The 26,861-nt window shown below is 49.5% G+C and overlaps 1 protein-coding gene across 1 annotated transcript in view; it reads right to left on the reverse strand.

The window, feature by feature from the left end:
* The window catches only part of PRICKLE2 (prickle planar cell polarity protein 2), a 116,268-nt gene that overhangs the window by 27,958 nt on the left and 61,449 nt on the right, over window positions 1–26,861 (reverse strand). Inside the window, exons 5-7 of the mRNA XM_047096902.1 lie at window positions 23,824–24,027; window positions 20,576–20,762; window positions 14,702–15,577 (exon numbers count right to left, since the gene is read on the reverse strand). Of these exons, the coding sequence (XP_046952858.1) occupies window positions 14,702–15,577; window positions 20,576–20,762; window positions 23,824–24,027 (1,267 nt within the window). The remainder of the gene's footprint in view (window positions 1–14,701; window positions 15,578–20,575; window positions 20,763–23,823; window positions 24,028–26,861) is intronic.

A 26,861-nucleotide genomic window follows, 5' to 3' on the forward strand; every position in this document is an offset into this window, starting at 1 on the left:
TTTAAGACACCCCACTGAGCAAGGGGAGGAGGACAGGGTTCTCAGAGGGATTCCAGGGGGTTGAACTGGAGCCAGCAATAAAATGTGAGTGCTTCAGAGCTCTAAATATAGCTCTCTCCCCCTTGACAACTATGGTGGCCTGCTTTCAGTTGCTGGAACTGCACAAATTCTTGCCTCAGGGCCTTTGCATATGCTATTCCGAAGGCCAATGGCCTCTTTCCCCTCCCCTTTTCTTCCTGTGTAACGCCAAGTCCTTCTTACCCAATTCAATTCTTTGCTTGAACATCACTTCAGAGGGCTTCCTGACCTCTATTCTTGACCTTGCTTATTTCCTTCATGGCACTTATCGCAATCTGTCTTTATGTGCATGTTTGTATATCACCTGCTAGATGATAAACCATCTCTATCCTGTTCTCCCCCTGAAAGTTGCACCAATGGCTGGCTCTCTTATCCTCTGGCTTCTAGTGGGGCTTGACTCGTGGAAGGGGGTCAGAGGGCAGAGCGTGAGAGAGGTCAAGATGTTGCCCTGGCTCCTTCTGCCAGGCCACAGGTAAGGCCTTCACTCCTACTCATTGGCCCTCCTTCATCTGGCTTTAATTACTCTTGGTGTCACATATTTCTACCCAGGGCCCTGACCCTCATAGAGGCTGGGTCTGATTTATTCACCAATGTATAACTGAAACATGGCAGGTGCTCAATAACTATTTGTTGAGTAAATGAATCTAAAACAACTAAGAATCAAGATTTTTCTTAAAAAATAAGGAGGGCGCTCATTGGGATGAGCCCTGGGTGTTCTACCTAAGTGACGGATCACTAAATTCTACTCCTGAAACCATTATTACACGATCTGCTAACTGGGATTTAAATACAAGTAAAACAGACAAAAATGCCTTTCTCTTCCCTATTCTGTTTCCAAAAACAATCTTGTATCAAACTCTGGTATAGGAAATGGATAAAACGGGGTTGTTGGGATTCTGGGTGGTGGGTGGAACCACACAAGCATGGTCCCCTTTCAAAGGGCAAGGCCAGCAACCAGCATATTACAGATGAATTTGGAGGGAATGCCATGGAGGAGGATGTGGCATCTTATCCTGTGCATACAACTGTGGCACAAGGTATTAGGGGCTGGATGGAGAGTGAATATTTACATCTCAGTGCTCCCAGGAGGACTCTGGGTTCAGCTGGTGGAAGACAACGGGGGGGGGGCTGAGGGGGGTGGGCAGGAAATGGCACTTCTGAGAACGAACGAAGAGTGTTTTGTTTTGTTTTTGCCTTAGTCTTGGGGCTCAGAGGAAAGCTGGAGTGAAAAACGTCCTTTGATCTCACATGCTCCATCTAACAGTGCAAGATAAAGTTGTGTCACCCATGTGCCCCAACGACAAAGGCCCCCACCATAAACAGATTCAGAAGCCAGAAAGTGACAGAGGAAGCCATCTGCTTCTCGGGCAGCCCTAATCCCAAGCAGAAAGGAAGCCACAAAGGACAGTGCTCAGGTGACAGAAAGCCCAGCCGCTGACGGGTCACGGTCCACTCAAGGATGATTTGGGTTCACTCAAGGATCTCAAGGGAGATTTGGGTTGTTGAAGGAGAATGCTAGGGGAACCTCGGGGCCAGGCTGGAATCCCTCTCCCTGCACAGGGGCCTGGGCATGAAACACATCTGCAGATGAGGGCCTGGCTGGGCCGGTTCCTGGGGCTGATAACGATCTCAGCGGGAAACTTCCATTGTCGTCTCCCCTCATGGCTTCCTAGCTCAGGGCCCAAAGCAGGGTCTGTTTCTTCTCTGAGAAGTTAATTGATGCTGGGGGAGGGGGGGGTGTGAAATCAGCGGGGAAAAGGCTGAGGACTGGGAGCTGGCAGTCCCCTTTGTCACATGGGGAGGGCGGGCTCCATTAGCACTAATAGGTGTTACAGAGGCATAATTAGGCCACAGATTGTGGCAGACTCTTTAGGCTCGGATAAGGCTGGAGATTGAGATCCAGGGAGAGAGGGTTCATCTTTCTGGCTGCAATCATTACCCAAGATCCAAGCGTCAGAGCTCTCCAGTTGTGGGCGCCGGCGTGGGTCTGGATCACTAACACCTACGGACCCGCCAAGCGCCATATGCCCATCCTTCCCTTCCTGCCCTCTCCTTCCAACCCCGTATGTGAACGATTTCTGAGTTCCATTCCATCTTCCCTCTCTTGCTAAGTGAGCAGTTAAAAGGAAGGTGGCAAGAGGCTGGCACTCTGGGGCACTTGATAGAAGGAGTAACAATAATAACTCTCAAATATTGAGGTTGTCACGTGCCTGGCACGCAATTAAGTGCTTCCTGCAGATGACTTCACGATTCACAACAGCCCCAGGTGGCAGACATCGATGTGCTCCAGGACGCTGAGGGGGTGCGAGGTTGAAGCCACCAGACAGATCATGCAGGTAGAACCTCAGTGGGATTCCAACCAGGTAGGTGTGAAAACCTCAATGTGTGCTGCAGCTGGGGTCCGGACAGAAAGCAGAAAGGCTCTTTCTGAAAGGGGTTTCTGAAACGCCTGGCTGCGGGCGGCTCCTTGACATGACAGCAGGCTCCCCTCAGACGTGGTTCTGAGCACCTTCCTTGGAAAGTGATCACTTCCAGGGCGACAGCCTGTGTCTAGACCAGGCTTTCTCAGCCTTGGCCCTACTGACTCATGGGACCAGATGGTTCTTGGCTGCGAGGGAAGGTGCTGTTCTGTGCACTGAGGTATGGTTGGCAGCATCCTTGACCTCTACCCGATGGAAGGCCCTAGCACCCTGCACCCCCAGTTGGGACCATCAAAAATGTCTCCAAACATTGCCAAATGTTCCCCCTAGGTGACACAATCCCCACCCCTCCCCACTCACCCCTACTGAGAGCCACCGACCTGGGCCACCCCAGTCACACTGGGAGGGCATTTGTGTACAGATGTGCATCCCAGGTAAAGGGAACTTCTCCCTTGGTCTTTTTTTTTTTTTTTAATGTTTATTTATTTATTTTGAGAGAAAGAGAGTGAGAGAGAGAGAGAGAGAGAGAGAGAGAGAGAGAGTGCACACATGGATGCATGAGTTGGGACGGGAGGGAGAGAATCCCAAACAAGGTCTGCACTGTCGGTGCAGAGCCCTACATGGGGTTCGATCCTAAAGACCATGAGATCATGACATAAGCAGGAATCAAGAGTCGGGCGCTTAACTGAGCCACCCAGGTGCCCCTCCCCTGGTCTTCTGACCTAGGACCCAGTATCCAGATATAAAGGGAGAAATTTAAAAAATGAGTTATTCTAGGCTGTACTCTTCTTCTATCCTCTCCCAGCTCTCAGCTCAATCTGCTCCCAAGGAAAAGACACAACCGAAGCCTGAACTGGACTTTTCTGCCTTTGAAAATCAGCACCTCTGACTTAAAAGGCAGCCATCAGATAGTCTGCTCCTGCCAGGATGAAACACCCTGGCAAGGTCTGGACTGCTCACTGCTAGGCAGCACAGAATCACTGCCAGGAACACTCTCACGGAGAGCGTGCCGTCAGAATCAGAGTAAGTCCTCACAGGTGGCCTTGGACTGATAACACCCTCAGGGGGGGTAGATGGGTCTGGGCAGGATGACTGACTCCAAGAAGCAAGAATCCCTTAGACTCTGCACAGGGGACAGTCAAGGATCTGTTCCAACGAAAGGCCCAGAGAACAGAAATACACCAAAGGACATTTTCTACTGCTTTCAGCAAAGAGCAAAACGAACAGGTTTTTGCCCCCACTCCTTCTACACGGGAAGAATAAAGGAGAAAAAAGGAGACAGAAGCTGGGTAATCTGCAAACTGGGACACCGAACCCTTGGGCGGCCAAGAGTTGAGAAAGGCTCTTGTCTGGAACCGAGGAAAAGAATGGGGGAAGTATGCCCGTTTTAGCTAAGTGGATGGGGAATTTGGCATGACATTTTTAAGCTGTTCAAAGTTTTTGGACCAAAGAAAACGCCAGGCTTTGTCTTGGTAATTTTGTGTTGGAAGGCACAGACTTTATCTTCTAGACGGTGCCCCGCCTGTTTACTCAGCCCGATCGGTGACGGCTGCCTCCCAGACACATGTCGTGGTCTGGTTCTGATTTGGGAAGGGCAGGAGGGAGGAAAAACACACACGCAGACAGCTACCTGGGTGTTCAAGGTGATGCTCATGAAAATTATATTTGGTTTAACCACCAAGCAACCCACCTCAAATTCATAGGCAGCTTTGGTCTCTTGGCCTTTTCATTTTCATGTTCATTTACAGCTGAAACAGGCCTCATTTGGAGAGTACAAGGTTTTATGGTCCACTTTTTCTGCGGCATTCAATGACAATGCCAAGATCACCAAATGCCTCTGGCACATGGTACTCTCTTTCATGTTTAGTCCATACAGTGTAATTAAGAAACAAACCATCCGTGTTTTGGATAATGTGCCCTGAACTTACTAAGATGCTATTTGCTATTTGCTGTCAGGGACATCGTCAGGGCTTTTCAAAAGCAGAATAATCTAATTTTTCTTTTGTCTGAGAAGGAGGCTAGACTCACGGCTAAGAGAAGAGGCAAAGGAACATGATGAGAGAGAAAAAAGTTCCAACCACAGACAAGTTGGCAAGAGGACTGATCACTCAGGCACGAGGGAGGAGTCTGGGTTTCTCTAGCTCAGGGCTACTTAAACTTAGCAGGCCTAAGAGTTCTGTGGGGGCATTTGTTAGAAATGTTGATTCTCAGGTCTGGGCCCTGAGAGATTCTGTTTATGGGTCTGGGATGGGCCCAGGAATGTGCACTGTTGACAAGCATCCCAGATGAATATAATGTAGGTGGTCCTCCAGTTACTCTGATGGAAGGGATGGTGACTGTTCACATGGACAAACAGATTCCCCAAAACTGCCCCAGGTGGCTTGTACTAGGAAGTGGGTTTTATTTGTCTTTGAGAGAGAGAGACAGAGAGAGAGACAGAGAGAGAGACAGAGAGATGGGGGTGGGGTGGGGAGAGGGGCAGATGGGAGAGGGAGAGAGAGAATTCCATGCAGGCTTCACATTCAGTGCAGAGTCCTATGCGGGAGTTGATCCCATGACCCTGAGACCACAACCTGAGCCCAAACCAGGAGTCAGACACTCAACTAACTGAGCCACCCAGGCGCCCCAGGAATGGGGTTTTAATCACACTCCTTTCCAGTGCTCTGGGAGGCACTTCACATATGGGCAGAGGAGGAGTGGCTAGGCCAGGGATGGCTGGCACATAATCACTGATGGGCCCCCTAGTCCTACCAGAACACTCTGGGAAGGAGATGCTCCAGTGAGAAGGTCAAGCATCTGGCTAGAAACTGAGCCAAACTATTTAGAAGGTTTGATTATGTTTATAAGGAAAGAGAGAGTCAAAAAAAGTACATTTTGTTGATGTAAGTCAAAGGAAATCAAGATTTAAATACAAATCAGTTTGGGAATGACCTAAATATCCAATTCCAGAGATGTGGTAACATCCATTTGATTGAGTATTAATGCAGTCATTAAATGTGATGGTTACAAATGCTATGTACAAATGCTATGAAAATGAGCTAATGACAGAATGCAAATGAAGGAATTCAGGACTCAGAGTATTCAATATGTTTACAATTCAGAAAAATTAATGCACCAGTATATAGGGAAAAAACCCGAAAATTCACCAAAATATTAGCGCTGGCCAAGTGGTAAAGCTGGTGTATTTTCCCTATTTTTATCTTAATTTTTCTCTTGTACATTTTCCTAGCTGCTCATATGTTAAAAAATAAACCATAAAAACCTGAGTTTCAAAGCCATTTTCAAGTGGGGATGGGAGCTATATCATTTCCCTTTGTGAGATTCTCAAATGCAAAAGTTCCAAGAGAAATGTACAGGTTCTTTAAAAATCTACTCTAGGGGCGCCTGGGTGGCGCAGTCGGTTAAGCGTCTGACTTCAGCCAGGTCACGATCTCGCGGTCCGTGAGTTCGAGCCCCGCGTCCGGCTCTGGGCTGATGGCTCGGAGCCTGGAGCCTGCTTCCGATTCTGTGTCTCCCTCTCTCTCTGCCCCTCCCCCGTTCATGCTCTGTCTCTCTCTGTCCCAAAAATAAATAAAAAACGTTGAAAAAAAATTAAAAAAAAAATCTACTCTAGAAAATGTTGAACTCATCTGAAGAGCCCATCAGCCCCCTGCCTCCACCCTGGACCCATTTTCCAGTGTTGCCTTTTCAGTATGAAATGAGTAAAATCAGCAATCTTTCCTCTCCTGTCAGCAACCACGGTTACTTACTCTGGGTATAGATGACTGCTCACGCCCAAGGAGGTTATAAATAAGCCTCCTGAATGGTTATTAGAAACCAGGACACCGGAAAAATTTCTCCGAAACCAGAAAACATCAGAGAGACTATGACCTAGAGCAGGCATGCATCAGTCATTCCGGGGGAGCTCCGTCCTGACTGGTCTGTCCACTGCTCCCTGTCTCGCTCACCTGGCTCTGAGAATATCCTCTGCTTCCACACATACCACAAAACTGACCCCAAAAGAGAAACGTGAGATGAACAGATTCTGCTACGATGTTCATTCTGCTGGTTTTCACCTGGCCCCTGGTCTGTGAGTCTGGTTCAGAGCCATGAAGTACCAGCAAGAGGAGGCAGCTTCCCTAAGGAACACGGAGAAATTCACCCTGCGGGATCAAGTCAGAAACCTGAATCACATTCTCAACGCTGAGCAGAGGGTTTGGGCTCTGTCCAGTCGGCGCCTTGAAAACATCTCCTTGCTGGCCCGAATCGCCTACCTTAAAGTCACCACAGGGACGTGCCCCTTTGTCTCCAGAAAGCCATGGCTAATATGCCTGACGGACATCTGACGTCAAGTTCGCATGACAGGGACAGAAGTTCCTTCTGGAGGAAGGAACCAGATGTGGGGTGAGTCCCAGAAGGATGGGATGCCTATGACAAGGGGCTGTTTACTTCCTTATAGCACAGGGAAGGTGTGCTTTTGAAGCACATTTCCTTTGAAGCTACTACCTTGATTTCTCTTTGAAAAGCCCATCTCTATTCTCAGTCCCTGCAGTAGGAATGGGCTTGACCCCACAGCCTCAGGCCCCGGGGATGGGTGAGCGACTCCGAACGAACGGACCAATCAGAGCCATCATTCCTTAGCTCCTCCCACCACAGCGGTTAAAAGAATTGTTAGGTGACCCAAGTTGGGCAAATGAGACTCAGATCAGCTCCCATTCCCCTTCAACTGGTGCTAATGGATGTTATTCAGCCTAGAGCTGCCGATAGTCATCCCTACCACCCTGGGAAGAGCCCGCCTGAGAATGAAGCCAGACGGTGGGGAGAAAACAAGAACCAAGAGAAGAAAAGAAGGACATCATTTAGGCACCTGGATCCAGCTGTTCCAAGAACCAAAATTCTGCGACATTTGTAGTCACTTGATTAAAAAAAAACAAAACAACAAGAAACTTATTTGTTTACACCAGTCAAGGTGGGATTCTGACACTTGGAAACCAGAGTTCTGTAATTCCCGAGAAGAAAGACAATTCCAATGCATTTTCCAAGTAGCTGCCAAGCTGGCCCTGAGGCCAACGGGCAGGACTCTCGGTTTGCTAATCTGTAATTCCAGACTGAGCCACCCGTCCTTCTCAATGGAGGGAACGAACAAAGGATCTGGGCCGTGCAATTTATGAGCATGACTGAGGTGTGGCCACTCAAGTTCGGGCGCCAGCTGGTTGGGAGGTTTTACCCAACAATTTAAATAAAGAAATTGGGGTAGAGGATGCGTATCCAAGCTATGCAGAAGAAAAGGAGAAATGTTCCTGCCCAGCATTAAATATAGAAATGTTCTGCATTACAAGGATTAAAAAACATTTCAGACATTCTTGGTAAAGGGAGCTGTTCCAGTTGTTGCTTCAGAGCCCCACACTGTCGTGTCTCATTCTCTTCCAGTTTGCCTGCAATGCTAAAAAGTCACCCCAGGACCCCTAGCAATCAATAGGTCTCGGTGTTGCACAACGAAGTGTCCCTTGTCAAGCTGTGTCGGTAACAGATGTGTGGAGGTGCCACAACAGTGCAACACTGATCAAGGACAGCAGGAAGCCCTTTTGGACTATCTCTGCTGTGTCTCTACTTACCCAGGCCAACGGCGCATGTGCTTTCGGCTGATGCTGTGATTTTTGGGTCAAAAATCACAGAGTAGGCAAACTTATACACATTTCTAGGTTTTCGATTCGATATTCTTCTGTCCCTCAGGACCCCTTCCCCCAGGGGCACTGTAAAATGCCAATTTCCTCTCCTAGGTCATCATCACATCCATCCTCTTCTTTCATTCAGTCTCCACTGTTGTTTACACTGTGGACCTTCTTGCAGGCCTTTATTCTTGCCACACATTCCTACCACAGGGCCTTTGCACATGCTGCTCTTGGTGCCTGGAATCATTCCCTTGTCCCTCAAGCATCACTTTTTCAGGATACCCTGTCTGACCTCCCTGATTCGCCTATACCCCTCTCAGCGCACATTTGCCACAATTTCATATCGTATAATTAGATGTTTACTATCTATTAAACGCCACGGGACTGAGAGGGGCAGGAAGGTAAGCCCCTTGTCTACTTTACCTCAGCAGTGCATCCCTAGCACCTTGCACAGGCCATGGCACCGACTTAATCATGTTATCAGCTAATGGCATTGAGCACTTAGGGGATATCAGGTACCGTCCTAAGTTCTTTGCAGGAATTAACTCAAGAATTCCCACAACAACCCTCTAAGGCGCTGCTGTCACTTCATTTCAAAGATGGGGACACTGAGTCACAGAAAAGATACGCCAGTTGCCCAAGGTCACATAGGTATTAAAGCACGAAGTCCAATCTCCACCTCTGTCAGACTGGTCTACTGTCTGTGCCCTCATTCACGCTGCTGTACCTCACGGGGGAGGCGCTCGTACCACACTGGCAGGCAGAATGAACGAACGAACGAATGCACACAGACCTTCCTTTCTTTCCTCCATCCACATCTGCATTTGCTTCCTTTAGGCCCCAGCTCTGCCTGACCCAGCCACTCCTGTGGCATGTGGCTGGTCCTCAAGGCAGAGCCGCGTTCCCAGCCACGTTGGTTGCTACACACCAGGGCCCTTGGCGGGGGACCAGCTGACCGTCTGCAGTTGTCCTTGGGTGGGGCCTCTGCCTGAGGCAACCAGTCCCCATGGGAACTCTGCTCTGCACCTGGCCCAGGCGTGACCTGAACCGTGGCCCTGACTCGCACTCCAGCCTCTCTCTCCATTCTGTGGGCGCCTTCTGCCAGGGGCCAACCCCTGGACAATCTGCACTTGTCTCCGTGGTCTTTAAGTGCCTCTGACCCAAGCAGGTCGCCTTGGACTGCCAGCTTGGCTCCTGCCCTGCCAGGGCCAGACAGACATCAACAACCTGGCTATGGCAGGAAGAGAAATCCTGATCTTTCCAGATACGGTCACTGCGCAAATCCTGATCGTGACCATGACCCTACCTGTGAGGACTGTAACAGAGAGGTTAAGAGCAAGGGCTTTGCAGACCATCACACCCAAGTTCGGGTTCCGTTGTCAGTGGTGACCACGGGGAGGTCACGACTTCTGTGCACTTGAGAGTACTTAACTGTAAAATGGGGTAAATCGTCAGACTTATCTCACAGGGCTATTATGAGGATTTAAAGAGATGCTATATGTGAGATCATCATCATGTCAGACCACACTCTGTGGTCTCGTGGTTGTCCTCGGCCACTCTTATCACCACCATCCACATGTGCCTTGGTATGCTGATTAAGGACCCAGGCCTGCAGCTACAATGCCCAAGTTTGAATCGTGCTCCTTCACTTCCCAGCTCTGTGGTCCTGAGCTATACATAGGCTCTCCGTGTCTCACTTATGTCATCTATGAAATGGGCATATCAACAGTGGGATACTGAAAGGGCGGGCCTACGCCGGCCGACTCCATCTTGTTCTGTGTCCTTCACCTAGACCACGCCTCCTCCCCTTGAGTAACCTCCCTCTCACCCATTCAAACTTCCTGATCAAAACATGCCCAGCGACCTGCGTAACAGGACTCTGACCCTTCCCCAGCCAATCGGCCGAGGCCACACCCCTTCCCCAGCCAATCGGCTGCCCCTAGACCCCTATAAAACCTTTGTGCTTTTGAAACTCGCTCTCTCTCCCTGGTATCTCACCGCTGCGTTGGTGCAGGTAGGGGATTGAGCTTGAGCTAGCTCGAATAAAGGCTCTTTTGCTTTTGCATTGGACTCGGCTCCCTGGTGGTCTTTGGGGATCACGAATTCTGGGCATAACAATACTAGAAGTTCACATAAGCCCTTAGAACTGTGGCTAGTACAGGACCAACACCCAATAATGTCAGTTGCCGCTGACGCTGTTACGGCTATCTGCGAAACTGTGATCACCCAAGGCTGTAAGCTGCTTGGGAGGGACGTTTAGGCAACGGCAGAGTTCGAGAGCTTCTGCAACCTACAACCTACTTCCAGTTCCACACAACGCTATTATAAATGGCGACCGTGCTCGCCTGACTCACTCTGTGTGAGCGTAAGGGATGGACTGCGTTTTCCAAGGAGAAGGGACAGTATGCTCCTGGTTGTAAACAAATCAGTACGTGTCAAAGCCAGATTTAAGGCTGGCAAGCCACTGCGGCTGTTTTTCCAGATCGGTTCAAAGGAAAAATGCTGTCTACGAAAAGATCATGCTTCGTTCCAGATTAAACACTACAGACTTTTTCAATAACATGATTTATTGACCATGGAGGAAAAAAAAAAAAAAAATCCGTCATCCTGAAAGCTAGCTTTCACCTAAGGATCAAGGCTTTTTGACAAGGCCTTCTATGACACATACCTGTTACTCACGGACTGGGGTTCCAGGATTTAAAGACACACGGTTCTGAGCACTGCCTTCTTTTGAGAATCTTCTAGCAAAATTTAAACGCAACAGTGGGCGTTGGCAACAAAATGACCGACTTTTCCAAGTCTAGTAAATATCATGGCTTTGGGGTGTGTGTGTGTGAATGTGTGTGTACGTGTGTGCAACACTGGATCTGGAAGGCTATTTAAGCTTTGCCCCAGTGACCAAGGAGGAAGCAGTGTTTCGAATATTAGCTGCAATCTTTCTTCCACGCTGCTGTGTCTGACAGATCTATGGAAACACAGGGGCACAAAATGCATTTCTTCAGTTCCCTACTTCTCAGGCTCTCCACATGCTGGTTTAAAAAAAGAGGATCCCACAGGAACGTTCTCAAACCTGAAAATGCAAACCTGCACAGCTGGTGGGAGCTGGGAGATGTCAGTAACCAAAACACTCTTAGAGGCCAAAACTGTGCACCAGTATGTTTGGGAGAAGAATGAAACAGTAACAAAAAGTATCAGGTAGCCATTACAGAAGGTCTTACGTGTCACAGACTACATTAACAAGTTTAAACGCATGATCACGTAATTCACCCAAAAACACAATGAAGGAAGTACTGTTATTTACCAAATTCCCTGGATGAGGTAAGGAGCCTTAGACAATGTAAGCAATTTGTTCACACAGCTCCCACGTGAGGAGCGCTGGATGTGAACTTGTAACCCCAAAACGTCAGCTGTCAGTCTGAACACGGGGGCTCATGTGAGAATTTCCAAAGAGACAAACGATGGGCTTAAAAGTGTGCCCATCCTACAAGCTCACGTCTGCCATCTGTGCCGTCCAACAGAGTGGCTGTGAGCTCCGTGTGGCTACCGAAATCAAATGCAATTTCAAATTCTGCTGCTTAAACTGTTGTTGAACACTTAACACGTGGCTAGTGCAGCCGATGGCCTGAAATTTCAGTTTCATTTAATTTTCATTACTTGAAATTTCAACAGTCTCATGTGGCTATGGCCTCCATTGGACAGTGCTGATGGGTGGAATTGTTTTTGCTGTATCAGACATGGTTCAGGGATGCTTCACCAAAATCTCACAAACAGTGGGGCATGAGGGGCTCTGCCCAAGGGCCCAGAGAAAATCATGGGGATAAATTCTGTGTCTCTTCTCTAGGATCAGAGACAGTATGTTCTTCAAACACAATCACGTGGCCTTTCCAATATCCCCAACGCCCAGATCTCCTGCCTTTCTCCTAAGTTACAGCATGAGGACAATAAAGTCACAAGAGACAAACCCAAGAACAACTGTTCTCAGACGCTGGTTGCATCAGCTTCAGCTTCAGCGGGGGCGGGGTGGGGGGAGGGGCGGCTGGTTGAAAAGCAGGTTCCTGGGTCCCGCCTCCCATGGGCCTGGGGGGAGGCCTTGGGTTCCATGTCTGAAACAAGCAGCCAATGTAGATTTCAATGCAAGTGGTCTAGCTTCAGAGGCTGAATTGCATATTTATCTCCTGGCCTCTTAAATAATTATAGCATATGAAGTTTTCGAGAATAGCACAAACTGGGCTGGAAGCCAGACAGTCATCACTCTGCACTAACTGCTCACTTCTATGACATCGGGCAAGGTGCTTAGTCACTAAGGCCTCATTTTTGTTTCATCTGAAACAAAATACTTGCTATTTGTCCTCTAGGACAAATGAGAGCACAAATGTGAGAGCATTTGAGAGGGATAACGGCTTAAAAACACACTGCATAGACATCCTATGAGTTAGAGAGATGTTTTGCTTGTCTCGCAGAGTTTCAATAGGTTCCACATTTAAAAAATCCACATTTTTAACTTGTCTGGAGAAAGTGGAATGGTTGGCAATTTGGTACGATTAGGAACATGGCTCTGGGGTCATAGGCACAGGTTCAAGCCCCCACTTGACTTTTTAAAAGCTGGGTGACTTTGGGCAAACGGTTCAACTTCTCTGTGCTTCAGTTTCAACTCTGAAATGATAATCTTTTTGTTTAAAAAAAATTTTTTTAAACATTTATTTATCATTGAGAGACAGAGAAACACAGAGCGTGAGCAGGGGAGGGGTAGAGGGAGGGGGAGACACAGAATCTGAAGCAGGCTCCAGGCTCTGAGCTGTCAGCACAGAGCCCAACACGGGGCTCGAACTCACAAACGGTGAGATCATGACCTGAGCCGAAGTCGGTGGCCCAACCGACTGAGCCAGCCAGGCACCCCTGAAATGATAACCTTAATAGTATATCCACCTCAGAAGGCTGTGAGGGTTGAATTAAGTAAGCTAATATAAAGTGCTCAGAACAAAGTCTGGCACATGGTAAGAGCTATAGAATCGCTAGTTGAAGAAATAAATATCTTTGCACATGGCCACCACAGCTGGAGCTGAGCGCTGGCTGTCATCGCCAGATAGGGTTGACGTGCACATGTTTATCACAAGCTCCACCAAGAACCATTTGACGATGGGGTCCCTGATGGAAGGGGTAGACATGTGTCTCCCTCCTTGGGTGTTCTGCCCATGAGGGGCAGACACACTTAGTGCGTCTCAGAAAAGGACTTCTCAGTTATCCATGGTGAAGGACCCGTTTTTTATTTTTAGTCCATTGCAGACAGACATGTGGTCCTTCTGAGCAAGACTGACACACAGCACGTGCGACATACAACTCACTCATGGCTTCCACAACACCGACTGGTCTGTACCTGCACCGATAAGACAAGCCCACTGAGCATGCATGTGGATGTTGTGGCAATGTCCAATTGTTCTAAGAGTTTCTTTTTTTTAAATTTTTTTTTTCAACGTTTTATTTTATTTTTGGGACAGAGAGAGACAGAGCATGAACGGGGGAGGGGCAGAGAGAGAGGGAGACACAGATTCGGAAACAGGCTCCAGGCTCCGAGCCGTCAGCCCAGAGTCTGACGCGGGGCTCGAACTCACGGACCGCGAGATCGTGACCTGGCTGAAGTCGGACGCTTAACCGACTGCGCCACCCAGGCGCCCCTAAACGTTGTCATTTTCAGTACGTATCTCACGGCGGACTGTGGCTAGCTTCCTTCCTCAGACTACGCTTTGAGTAGTGCCATCTTAGAGAACATCTCCATCAGTCTTCACATGCACGCAAACTAGCTGGACAGTTTGGCTGGAGAAAGCAGGCCTCGAATTTAATCTCTCTCACGCTCTCTCCCTCTTCTGTCCTTTTCAGCCTGCCTGCCCTCTGCTGTCTATCCATATTTCTTTTGCCTCTATCCACACATCAAAATGAGCTCCCTAATGAGATACTGGGGTTCAGAAAAGCCTTGGAAGCTGTTGTGGATGCTCCGGTGTCTCAAGCATTACCCAGCTTTGTGAGTACCATCCCCAGCTCACAGCTGCCTCTGCTTCTGAATGTTGTCTTTGGCCAATAGCACCTGCCGTGTCCCATGCCCACGTCCTCCACAACCTCATCCCCAGGCTGTCCTCCAGCAGCCCAAAGCCAGTGACCGAAGGACATGGTGGCGTGGGATGACAGCCACTTTGTCGCAAGAGGGAAGCAAACGTATGATGCAACTCAGCCTCCAGAGCCCCCGTGGGATCAGGGTGAAGTCAGATTCCAGCCCAGAGCTGGAGTCTTCGCCTGGCCCCTCCTGCCGCCCTGGGCCCTCACTGTGCCTCCCCTTCCCTGGGAGCACGCCCTGAACATGCCACAGGCATCTGCACCCGTCTCAGGCTCTGCTTATAGGGAATGCGTTCAAAGACAGAAGCCATCTGAAACTGGGGTCCCCCTTCCTCGACAATCTGTTGGAGGAGGGCACGTGGCAGGAACAACATGAAAGTCCTGAAGACCAGCATCTGGTCACCCAGAGACTACCTCTGCTCTGTTTGCCAGGTGAAGAGGACCTACCTGTTGCATTCGACAGGGCCAGTGATTCCATGGAGCCAGGAGGGGTCTGCTCTGTGGGCGTCATGTCCTCGGTATATTTCAGGGAACTGATTGGATGGCGGGTCCGACACTGCTGAGTAGATATGCCCCCTTCCTCTTCCTCCTCCTCCTCTTCGTATTTGGGGACTGGGATGCTGCCTCGGGTTTCACTAAAGCTCTGACTGGACATATCGCTGTAGCTCTCCTGGGATCTCAGCCTTCCCGGGTAATAGTCCTCACGGCATTCCTTCATGAAGCTGCCGCCGTGCCCCTTCATGGCCAGTGATGAGCTCCTCTTGGGGTTGCTGAAGTGCTTGCCCCACATGTCGGGCTGGGCCCCAGCCCCCTGCCCTCCCGGACTGTAGGAAGTTCTGAGGTTGCACTGGCTGAGAAGCTGCAGAGGACTCTGGGACTGGTTCTGCTCCATCTTGTTCCCGTAATGGTAGGGCTCGTCCCGGCTCCTCCAAATGGGGTCCCGGCTGAGGCTGGGCGTCTGGCTGGACAGGCTGAGCAGTTCCATCTGCAGCGACAGGGGGTCCACGTCGGCCGACAGCCGGTTGGAGCCCACCTGCAGCTGGCTGTGCTGGTTCAGCATGGGCTCCTCCGTCTTGCCCTTGTTCTTGCCGATTTTGGCACTGCGCCGGGACTCCTTGGCCCTGGCGTTCTGGAAGGCCGAATCGGATGAGTCAGAGCCATTGGGGTCCTCCCCGGCGCTGCAGGCCCGTGAGCAGAATATCTGGCCCTGCTTTGGGAGGAACGGCCGCCCCAGGAGGGACTTCTTGCAGTGAGCACAGCAGAAACAGGTCTCGGTGGCATGCCAGTGTTGGCCATCGTAGGTCATCTGACCTTGGTCGATCCCTGGGGATAGAGGAGACACGGGAGAGAGGCTGACAAGCTGCTCAGAGCCCTGTATCACCGTGTGAAACACACAGCATCCTGGTTTGGCTCAGGGTTCCAAACACAACAGAATAAACTATCAGCAGATCCATAATCAGGACCTCACACGAACGGTATTCATGTCCTATCAGGAGAGCCCCCTGGTTCCACCAATCAGCTGCCTCTGAACTCATCTGCTCCGAGCAGAGAAAAACTAGATCCAAGGGACGTGTGCATGAACCCTTCCACCTGGGATACATTCTCCCAGACAAAACAGCACTAATGACACTAACACACGCTTTCAATGCTTTGCGTGTATGTAAACTCCTTTGACCCCTCCACTGTAATGAGGTAGGTTTCTAGTATCATTTCCATTTTTCAGACGAGGACGCAGAGATACGGGAAGGGTAAATAACTTGCCTAACTTAATACAACTAGGAATCACAGGTGAGATCTGTATCCACAAGCCTTGCTCCTAACCATGACATTGATACTTTCTCTTTCACTCTACTTGGGGGTCTGCTCAAACGCCAACTCCTTGGAGACGTCCTCCTGTACACCTGAGGGCATCCTCTCCACCGTTCTTTACCCGGACCTGCTGGATTTTTCTTCACAGCACGAACTGTGCTAGACATTGAAGCACTCCACATGTACAGCTGTCTGTTAATTCTCTCCCCACCCCTCCCAAACGAAGTTCTAGGAGAAGAGGTTCATTAATTTTCTGTGGCATGTCCAGGAACACAGCCTGATGTACCAGAAGGGCTCTTTATACACTGAATGGATGAACTGAACCCCATACCGGCATAGGCCATTCAGATGAAGAGATCGCTGTAACAGTTCAGTGGAAAAGAAAAAGTAGATTTCAACACTCGGCAAGGAAACGCTTGGGTGTGGTTCGCCAAAGATATCCTCCATAAGCATGCACACCCTTTCCTTAATATCATCAGGGAAGGAAGAAACACATTTCCTCCCCATGCCAGGGCCGTCCCTGGTTTGCATAATCCTGTTACACCTGCCCTACAGGAACCTCCCAGAGCCCCAAGAGTTCTTCCTTCTCAGCATCTCTTCTGCCCCTTGCTGGTTCTAGGGCTTCATCCCCCTGTGGGACACCATCTTCTCACCCCCCTTGGGCCATGAGCTTTGGGCAGGGCTAAAGCCACTCCTGGACCTAGCAATGGCCAGTAAAGAACTGTATCTCCTACCCCAGAGACTGCGGCAGAGGTGGGCACATGACTTGCACTAGTGCAATGCCAGAGTCACCTGGGACTGTTGCTAAGACAGTGATGTATGGAGGCTCTCTTTTGACAGCAGCTGCTAAGCTGGCAGAATGGAAGTCTGGACACGTTGGGATCCCCCCTCCTGTGGGGTGAGCCTGTGGAGTATGCAGTTACCGTGGGATGGAAGGGGGCCTTTGCAAGCCTCCTGCTTTCTGATTATAAAAATCTTCCCAGAAACATAGTAGTACTAATTTGGCTGATAGTCCTGAACCTGGACTTCCCAGGAATAACTTCGGGAGACTTGTCTAGAGAGGTGGAAACAAGAAACCAGAGAACAAACTCTACCCAGAAGAAGAGAAAGGCAAGAACAAAGGGCAAAAGGCAAAACAGCTGTCCCAGCCTCCCATGCTCTCTCCCACCTACCTTTATATCCCTGGAGCCCAGGGAGAGAGAGAGAGGCACAAGGCAATTCCTCTCCTATGAGCTTCGCCCCAAACTAAGGGGTCTCTGTTTATTTGGGAGTCTGGCCCTAGAGACTAAGAAGGGAGTTTTAGAGGGACAGGAGCAGCCACAAAGTCGGCTCTAAGGCCAAAGGGCCACTGTGGGAATCAACCTGGCCTTCCCAGGCAGGAGAAGTGGTGGGCGGGGCTAGAGACAGGACCCAGAGCTGCTGGGCTCAGCCACATTTTCTCCCCAGGCTTCTGGAAGGAAGCAGGGCGGGCAGTACAGGGAGGCAGAACTCTGGAGCAGTACAGAGGGAGGCTTCAGGAGTCAGAGGAAGGAAGGTTCGCATCCCATTCCAGCTGGCTGGAAAGATGCCGAAGCCCATCTGCTGAGTTCCCGGCTGGCTCTGAGCTGCGTGACCCTGCGCGAGTGGCCTCGGTCCCCGCTGCAGTTAAAACCTCTGACCTCGCCCGGCTGCTATGAGTTAATATGCAGAGAGCGCTCACACCCGCGTCTGCTAGCTCCTCTCACTCTTCTCCTCTTTTTATGTGGTCTTACTGCCCTTCGCCCTCCCCGCTCTGGGGGCCGCTGCCCGGACGCAGTCCACGAAAGAACGCCACGGCTGGCTCAGTCTGCCTTGCCCTCCCGCCTGGAGGCTGTGCTGGCATCCCGGCTGCCCTGCATCCCAAGCGGCCGCAGCCTTGCCCACTCCCTGTCGCAGGCACACAGGAAGCCCAGTTCCCGGATCTGTCCTCCACCAGCTGCCTCTCCGTGCTTCTGCAAGCAAGCATGCTCAGATGTGGGCAGCAGGGGCCCCTTCTGGGGACGGGGCCTTGCAGAAAGGCTGGGCTAGGGTGGGGGGAGCAGAGGGGAGGCGGGTTACAAAGCGGCCCAGCAGGCAGCACAACGTGGTCCCTGATAAACATCCCTGATGTCAGAGGGTCCTCTGAACTGGTCCTGAACTCTAAACATCTGGAAGAGGGCTCTGCTCTTCCACATCTAAGCGCTCCTCTTTAATTCCCCCCTCTAAGCCCCCATAAGCCCTTCTCGGAGGGTGTGTGTGTCTATTGCCTGCTACAGCCTCGGTCTGTTCGTAGGACTGTTTACTCTGCTGTGCGCAGGCAAAAGTACTGTTGCCCTAGCAACGGCTGCCTGATGCAGGGTCCACTCGGAGCGGCTGTATAAATATGGAATATTTGTGTAATATGGTCAGAGCAAAGCACCAGGAGATGGTGGTCTGCATGATATACAGAGCACACCCTTCTGCTGTTGCAGGAAAATTAGGTTTCACAGAAAAGTAGATTTCGAAAAAAAAAAAAATCAGGGACAGCATTTTAACTGCAGCAGTGAGAATACTATGGGCCTCAGAGGTCCCCTTTTCTGGTAAAACACTGATGCCTTTTTACGCATTTAAGACGGAAGGAGAAGGGAATGCCAATCAACGTCTCAGATAGCTAGGAGAGAGAAAGAGAAGAGGACAGAGGGCCCTTCTGTGGGGGGTACAGACAGATTTTCTCTCTTCCAAGTTGCTGAGCAAAAATCCTAAGGGGCAGTTTCTGGAGAAGCTTTTGAACTTCAAAGGAAAGGGACAGAAGACACAGCAACACTGGGGGGGGGGGGGTATCATGGCTGCAGGTAAGCTGTTTATCTGTACACTCAGCACCTCTCCTCTGAGCAAGCGCCGACTGGCAGACCCAGAATCCACAGCGACAAATGCTGGGTTCAAAAGCTGCACCATTTTCCTCTGACACACCCCACCCCGTCCGTCCTCACATGGCCAGCCACCTGTCCAAATCAAACTCCCCATTTCCTAACTCTCAGCATAAAGGCAAGCCCGTTTCCCTGTTTTGATCTCGCGAGAAGTGACGGTTACTGGGTTCTTGGTTGAAGCACCAGGCCTTGAGGCGGTGAGGCCTTGAGGGGTTGGGGGGAGGTGGGTTTGCACGTCGCCAGGCCCCGGGAAGGGAAGAGTGCCGGATGATATGGCTGCATAGCAAGGTTGAACCCTGAGCCCGGTGGGGACTCCAGCTCAGAAAGGCCTCATGGAGGCAGGCCTGAGTCCCGTGGGATGGATTGCCCAACAACAAAGGACCGCCGAGCACACAGTAGGTGCCTTGTCCACAAAGCTGTGATTTTTACCAGCTCACAGAGCTCTCCCAACTAGTCGCTAATTTTTCATTTAAAAATGCCACTTGAGATGAAGCACGGAGACGAAATCAAACTCTTTCCGTTGCTGATATAATCTTCTAAGTGGGGCAAAAGGGGCGCCCAGACCGATTATCTCCACGTCTGCCCACTATAGGTAAGGAGCCGGCAGGTTCTGAGCAGGTTTCTGGGAACTGCACAAGCCACAGGAAGAGCAGGCACTCACCCACTGCCAGCTCTTTCACTTTTCTTTTTAAAGGGTGGCTCATTCTCAAGGTGCCAGAACAGACAAGCTGAACGAACAAGCCACAGACGCAGCGTGATCTGGAAGAGTGCTCGAGAGTCGAACAAACTGGTTATTTGCGAAGAGAAAATGATTTCCACCATCTCAGATCTGCTGCTTAGTCGGGAGAGTTTAGAGCTTATCAGCTCTTTCAGGTTCTCTTGCTTTCTTTGTATTTGGCTGGGTCAGCTCTTGCTGATTTTTTTTTTTTTTTTTTTTTTTAAAGACGTGCTTGCCAGAAACCATTTGGTGTTCTTGACTGTCCCTTTCTACTAGAGGACTATTTTGGGTCCTCCCTCCATGGATCCTCAAGTTTTTCCAAGGAGGCTGTGGAAGACATCTGTTTTATCTTCTCCCTCTTGTTTTCCTTCCGGGACCACTCCCCCTCCCCTCGGTAGTGGGGCTGTACCTCACATAACCCCATCTCCGGGCTGGGCCTATGACTCAGGCAGACCAACTGAAACACCTGTGCTCTTGTTTCCAGGGTGGAACACATGACCCAACCGGGGATGATAAGGTTCCTATCTGGAGGAACTGATTCCGACGCGAAAACATCCACGGCCCCAGTCCTTTCGAGAATGCAAGTGCCGAGACCATGTAGAAGTGGGGAGTCCTCTTGGCCAGCATGCGAAGACAGCTTGCTTTTTCACCGCCGCCAAGAGAAGGCGAGCTGAGCTGAGACACAAAGGACCCAAAACCCCAGACTTTGTCTGAGCCCTGAGCCACCCCTATCTGAAGCGAGCACGCTCTTTGGCCTCTCTAGTAACGGAGCCAAGAGATTCCCCTTTTCAGTGAAGCCAGGGTGGGTCGGCCACAGGGACTGTAACTACACCAGACACCGAGGAGATCCAGGGGCAGGAGGACCAAGCTGAGCACCCGGGGCCGCCTCACCTATGTGTTGAGCACAGGTGTCGCAATATTCCGCGTACAGGGACTCGAAGCAGTGGCAACAGTAGGGCCTTCCCTCCTTCATGATGTAGCGCTGGCCGCCGAGCACTGTCTCGCACTCGAAGCAGCAAAAGTGTTTCATGTGCCAGTGCCGCCCCTCGGCTTCTGTGCATTCGTCTGCAAAGATGATCTAGAGATGGGGAAGCCAAATGATCAGTGGTTAAGACCCAGCTACGAGAAGGCACTTTAAAGGACAACAGCTGTGGGGGCCCCAAACGAGAAGCATGGGAAAGCAGGTCCTTCCCACAAATCGCTCAATAAAAAACCTGGACGTATATGCATATTCTAGATCTTTATCAGTTGGGATGAGCCTACAGCACCATGAAACACAGTTTCTGGTCTGGCCAGGTATGAACTTAACCACATTTAATACGAGAAATCATGTTCTACCCTGAAGAATATGAAGCAAGACCAGAAACTGATAGCTCATGGGCACTCCAGATAACACATATATGTTTTATTTGGCGGATACACAATCTTTTTTAAAAACAGGAAATGTCACATTAATGCCTGAAATCCTGGTTTCTCTGTTGAAAACACAGCATTTAAGAAGAGGGATTGCTATTTCCAGGTGAGTGGTGAGTTCTCCAGCTCAGTCCTATTTTTCACCACTCACTGTTGTCTTAAAATGTGTCACCTTCACGGACAACACCTGCCTTGTCCTCAGAAGCACTTGTGTTTTGACCTCCAATATGGAATTTTTGAAATTTCAAAGCACAGATTTCAAAGCTTACTACAAACCACAGTAATCAAGACAGTGTGGTGCTGGTATAAAAATAGACATACAGATCAATAGAAGAGAAATAAAAGTCCAGAAATAAAGCCAAACATTTATGGCCAAGTGATTATCAACAAAGACGCCAAGGACATTCAACGGGGAAAGAATAGTCTTTTCAGATGTGGCTGGGCCAGTTGGATAGCCACATGCAAAAGAATGAATCTGAGCTGTATACAAAAATTAATTCAAAAGGGATCAGAGACTTAATGAGCCAAATACGATAAAGTGCTTAAAAGAAAACACAAGTGTAAATATTCATGACCTTGGACCCAGGTTTCTTAGCTGTGACACTGAGAGTGTAAGCAACAAAAGAAAAAAACAGATATATTGGACTTCATCAGAATTAACAACTTCTGTGCTTCAAAGGACATCCCCAAAAATGTGAAATATAACCAGAGAATGGGAGACAATAGTTGCAAATCATGTATCTAGTAAGGAACTAGTATCCAGAATATACAAACAGCTCCACAATAAAAAGAAAAGCCACCCAATTAAAAAACAGGCAGAGGATTTGAATAGACATTTCAAAAAAAGAAGATACAAAAACAACGGATAAACATATGAAAAGATGCTCAACGTTATCACCCGTTAGGGATATACATAACCAAATCACAACGTGGCATTACTTCGTACACACTAAAATGAAAACAATGAAAAAGTAAGTGTTGAGGAAGATGTAGGGAAAGTGCAACACCATTCACTGACGGTGGGAATGTAAAACAGCATAGCTTCTCTGGACGAGAGTCTGGACTGCCTCAAAAAGTTAAACACAGAATTACGGTATGACCCAGCAATTCCGCTCCTGGGTATATGTTCAAGAAAACTGAAAAGATACGTGCACACAAACACCTGCATATGCATGTTCATACACTACTGATCATAATAGTCAAAAAGTGGAAAGAACTTAAATGTCCATCAATGGACAAAGGGCTCAACAAAATGGGACGTATACACATGACTGAGTATTATTCAGCCCTGGGAAGGAATAAAGCACCATTACATGCTACAACGTGGATTAGCCCTGAAAACATGGCTCTAAACGAAAGAAGCCAGACACAAAAGATCCACTTATGTGGAATGTCCAGAATATATAAATGCACAGAGACAGAGAATAGACCAGCGGATGCCAGGGCTGGGGTAAGGGCGGGCGTGACCGCTAATAGATACAAAGTTTCTTTTTGGGTGATGAAAATGACCTAGGATTAGACAGCAGTGACAGGTGTACAACTCTGTGAATATACTAAAACCCACCAAATTGGACACCTATAAAGGGTGAATGAACCCTATGATGTGTGAATGACATCTCAATAAACAAAAATTGCAAAACACTTAAATCATCGTATTCCTTGGCCATTAGATAACAGCAAGTGTTAGGAGCACAAATCTCCAGCAGGAGAAGAAACTGAGGCAAAGCGGCGGCCTGGAATTACAGAGGTGGAACTGAACTGGGTTTCCCAAATACCTCTCTAGAGGGCCTCTTTAGAACATCACCATTATTAGCATTAGAATCCAAATTACTTAAGGCTGGTCAACTTCCTCCTGGAGAAGGGAAGCTCCCTAGGCACGTAGTGGACTAGGGCTGAACAAGGGCAGGGCTGCTTCCAGAGGCCCACATTGCTGTCTGCAAGGTCAGAACCGAAAGTCCATTCTGTGTAGGAGGAAACCTCCATCCCAGAACGTTCCCCAAATTATTCCATAAAAGCGGTCAGGTTTAGAACATTCTCCTTTCTCCTCCAAACTTAAAAAAAAGAACGAAAGAGAAAGAAAAACTTTTTATAGGAATATAGGCAAATAGAAGCTCCAAACTTCTGAAGCCAAAGCACATCTCCTATTCTTGCAGCTTACAGATCATACTGCCATGTGCTCCCGGTGGGAGAAAACACCAGGCACGGGCTTTGTACTCCAGGGTGCTTTGTGACCTGGGGTAGCACATTCAAGTACCTCCCAGAGCGTGGGGCAGAGCTCTCCACAGGAAATATGCCTCCGCCTCCTGAATCCTCATCGGAGCTCTGCTCAATCATGGGAAAGCGAAATAGTGCCATCAAATGTCTCCCTTCTCAAACCAGTTTGTCCCACTGAAGCTTTAGGAATCAGAACGTCAGGGCCACACCATTACTGAAATCTAACGCTGCACAATGCCTTTCTTTAACAGTTCAGAACTGACCCAGTAGCAGGGACTCCCCTCAGCTACAGAAGCTGCTTTCCTACCTGGATGCCCAGGGGATGGCCACTTTCAGGCATGCTAGCAACCAGGGATGGGGGTGGGGCTTGCTTCTTGCAAGGTTAATAGAAGAAGGTGGAGGGGTCTAGGGTTTTCTTCTGTGCGGGGCAGGGCGTTGGGGGTGGGATGTTGCCTAAGGCACAACTGAGGGGCGACAGGCAGGGCTTGAGCCCCCATGCGGCGTGCTCTGACCTCATCGCAGGCTGCGCAGCGCGGCTTCAGGCACTCGGCGTGGTGCCTGCCACAGTAGATCTTCCCATCCTGGTAAAAGTAGATCAAATCCACCAGCAGCTCGTTGCAGACGGTGCATATGAAGCACGGCGGGTGCCAGCAAACCCCGTGGCCGGCGCGCGATGCAAACACGGCGATGTCCCCGCCATTAATCTGGCCTCCGCACTGTGAGGCAATCAGACACGTCAGCACAAACACCAGCCCCGTCTCTCAGGGCTGCACGTAACGGTAAGAGACCACCACCACCACCTAGAGCGGGTCACCGTGCACTGATTTTCAACCCGGTGACTGTGCTCCTTGTGTCACATATGTGGCAGGGCGGTCTTTGCTCTCCCTCCCCTCCACTCCCTGCTCTCCTTCCCTGCAAGGAAGGCGAAGATGAAGGGACTGAGAAAATAAGGAGTCACAAGGTGGGAAAGGAGGACAAACTCTTTTAGCATAACGACCACACAGGAGCTCTACAAGCAGGAGGCCAAGTGACATGTGGTGAAGGCGTCCTTATCTTTGAGATGCTCCAAACTCTATGTGGAGGCACAGGGGAGTTTAACACCAGCAGGAACAGGTGGCAGGGGGTGGGGGGCTGAAGAGGGGGGCTGTAACATGGGAGAGGGGGTGGGTTCATAAAAGCATGCCCCCCTTTATTTCTCCAAAGGCCTTTGAGGCAGGCATTTAGCCTGTTTTCTCTAACTTCTTTTTGACTTAGTCTTGACTGACAAGGCACCACTTTTTTTTTCATTATTTTAAAAAAAAATTTTTTTAATGTTTTTATTTATTTTTGAGACAGAGAGAGACAGAGCATGAGCAGGGGAGGGGCAGAGAAAGAGGGAGACACAGAATCTGAAGCGGGCTCCAGGCTCTGAGCTATCCGCACAGAGCCTGACGTGGGCCTCGAACTCAAAGACTGTGAGATCATGACTTGAGCCGAAGTTGGACGCTTAACCGACTGAGCCACCCAGGCGCCCCAACAAGGCACCACTTCTAAGGCCAGACTATGGAAAGGGCTTCTTGTCTCCCCTTCCCCTATCTTCTTACTCATGTTCCAAAGTTCCTTCCCTTACGCGGAAAAGAACGAGGCAACAACCCTGACAACCCACACGTGATGGCTGAGGTCGGGGCTTTGAAGCAGGAGTCAAGTGTGAGGAGGTAGGTCCAGGGAGAGGTTCTCTGCTGACGATGGTGATGGCCATGAGGTTCACACCTGAGGGTCTAATTGGATGGCCCCACATGAGTGGCTGAGCTCCAGTCACCATGTCTAAAGAATAGAAAAGCTGCCTCTAAACCTTTCCCACACCGTGGCCCTGGCCATCATATAGGTTGAAACGTTTCACAGAAAATGAAGTAAAGGTCTTGTGGAACAGTTTCTGGGAGCTCATTGGTGGAAGTGACTAGACCAAAGGAAGACGTTTTGTTACAAAAGGTACTGTCCGTGCTTTTCTAACATTGGTAGACCTGGGATAAGCATAGTGATAAAAGACAAATGGAAGCACATTAAAATTTTTAAGAGTGTATTTGAGCACATATGATTGAAATTGGGTGCCTTAATCAAACTTAAAGTGGCTAAGAGGGCTCCGCCTACCTGGGACTAGGAGGGAGGTTCTCCAGAGAAGACAGGGATGCAAAGCAAGGAAATTATTTGATTGGCTGTAGCTTAAGTGGTTGCTTTATTTGAGAAAGCCTAGTTACCTATTGATGATTGGTTGGTTTTAAGGGTCATCTTCTCAATACTAAGGCAATGTCTTTGGCTTAGGCTTTGGTTTGCTTAGGTAGGCTACAAAGGTATTAGAGACACCTCAGTGTAATGGCTTTGTTTAATTGCTTTAACAGTACGGAATCTCACGTAATCATCACCTTAATTCCACCACGTAGGCATCTGTCATCTACAGTTTGCAGATGACAAATGGAGGAAAAACAACATGGTCAGGGTCATCTGGCAGGAACATGAGTCAATCTTGTCCTTCTGCCTCCATGCCCTTGTCACTATCTTATACTACTTTTGACACCTGCCCATGAAATGTCCAACCTTTTCTTTCTCCTTAGAAGAGCCCAGCTGGGCTGGTTCCAGCAGGCTGGTCTCAGAGCAGCAAAATTCTGGATCTGAGGACACTGAATCGCACATCTTATTTTTTTTTTTTTAAGTTTTATTTATTTATTTTGAGAGAGAGAGAGAGTGAGGTGGGGATGGGCAGAGAGAATGCAGACTCTGTGCTGACAGCAGAGAGAGCCCAAAGCAGGGCTTGAACTCACAAACCATGGGCACATGACCTAAGCCAAAGTTGGACTCTTAACTGACTCAGCCGCTCAGGTGCCCCTGAATCTCACATCTTAACCAGTGACCACCCCCATATCAAGGGGAAAGACTCCATTGCCAAGTCTCTGGGCCTGTGGCTCCCCTATTAAGGAGCTCCTGTATTTCACCCACGTGAACCTTCTCACACCGCCCCTCCGAAATCTAAAAAGGGCAGTCAAACGGCACCCACTCCCCTCAGGCAGTATCTTGCTTTCTCTTCACTGATCCAGCTCATGTATCTTCAGCACCTGAAAGGTTTCCTTAAGAGCTTGAGGAGGCAGAGGAGGCTTTTCAAAGAGCACCAGAGCCAAAGAGCAGTGCCGAAAGCGATGATCAGCACCAGAAGGCTCTATGGCCAAGAGGAGGGGCAGGGAGAACACAGGTGGGCTGCACGTCCACCTTTCTTTGTTTAAAACCCTCCACCACCATGCCCTGAGCACGCTACAGGAGATGAAGAGAACACACGAACCCAGACTCTTCAACTCAGTGAGGTCCCAGGGAGCATTCAGGGGGACTGCATGCATGTTGCTGAAGAACCCTCAAACCCAAGGAGATGGCCATTCACCACCCCCTTTAAACGGTCCTGGGATGAACCCATGGTCCAAATTCCTTTTTCTAAAGGGCTCATTTTAAAATAGAAATCCATGGGGTGTCTGGGTGGCTCAGTCGGTTAAGCGTCCGACTTCAGCTCAGGTCATGATCTCACGGTTCA

This window comes from Lynx rufus, unplaced genomic scaffold (assembly GCF_022079265.1).
Source record: "Lynx rufus isolate CCGP_SWC_20201006 ecotype Redwood Valley unplaced genomic scaffold, mLynRuf1.p SCAF_4, whole genome shotgun sequence".
Taxonomy (NCBI): Eukaryota; Metazoa; Chordata; class Mammalia; order Carnivora; family Felidae; genus Lynx; species Lynx rufus.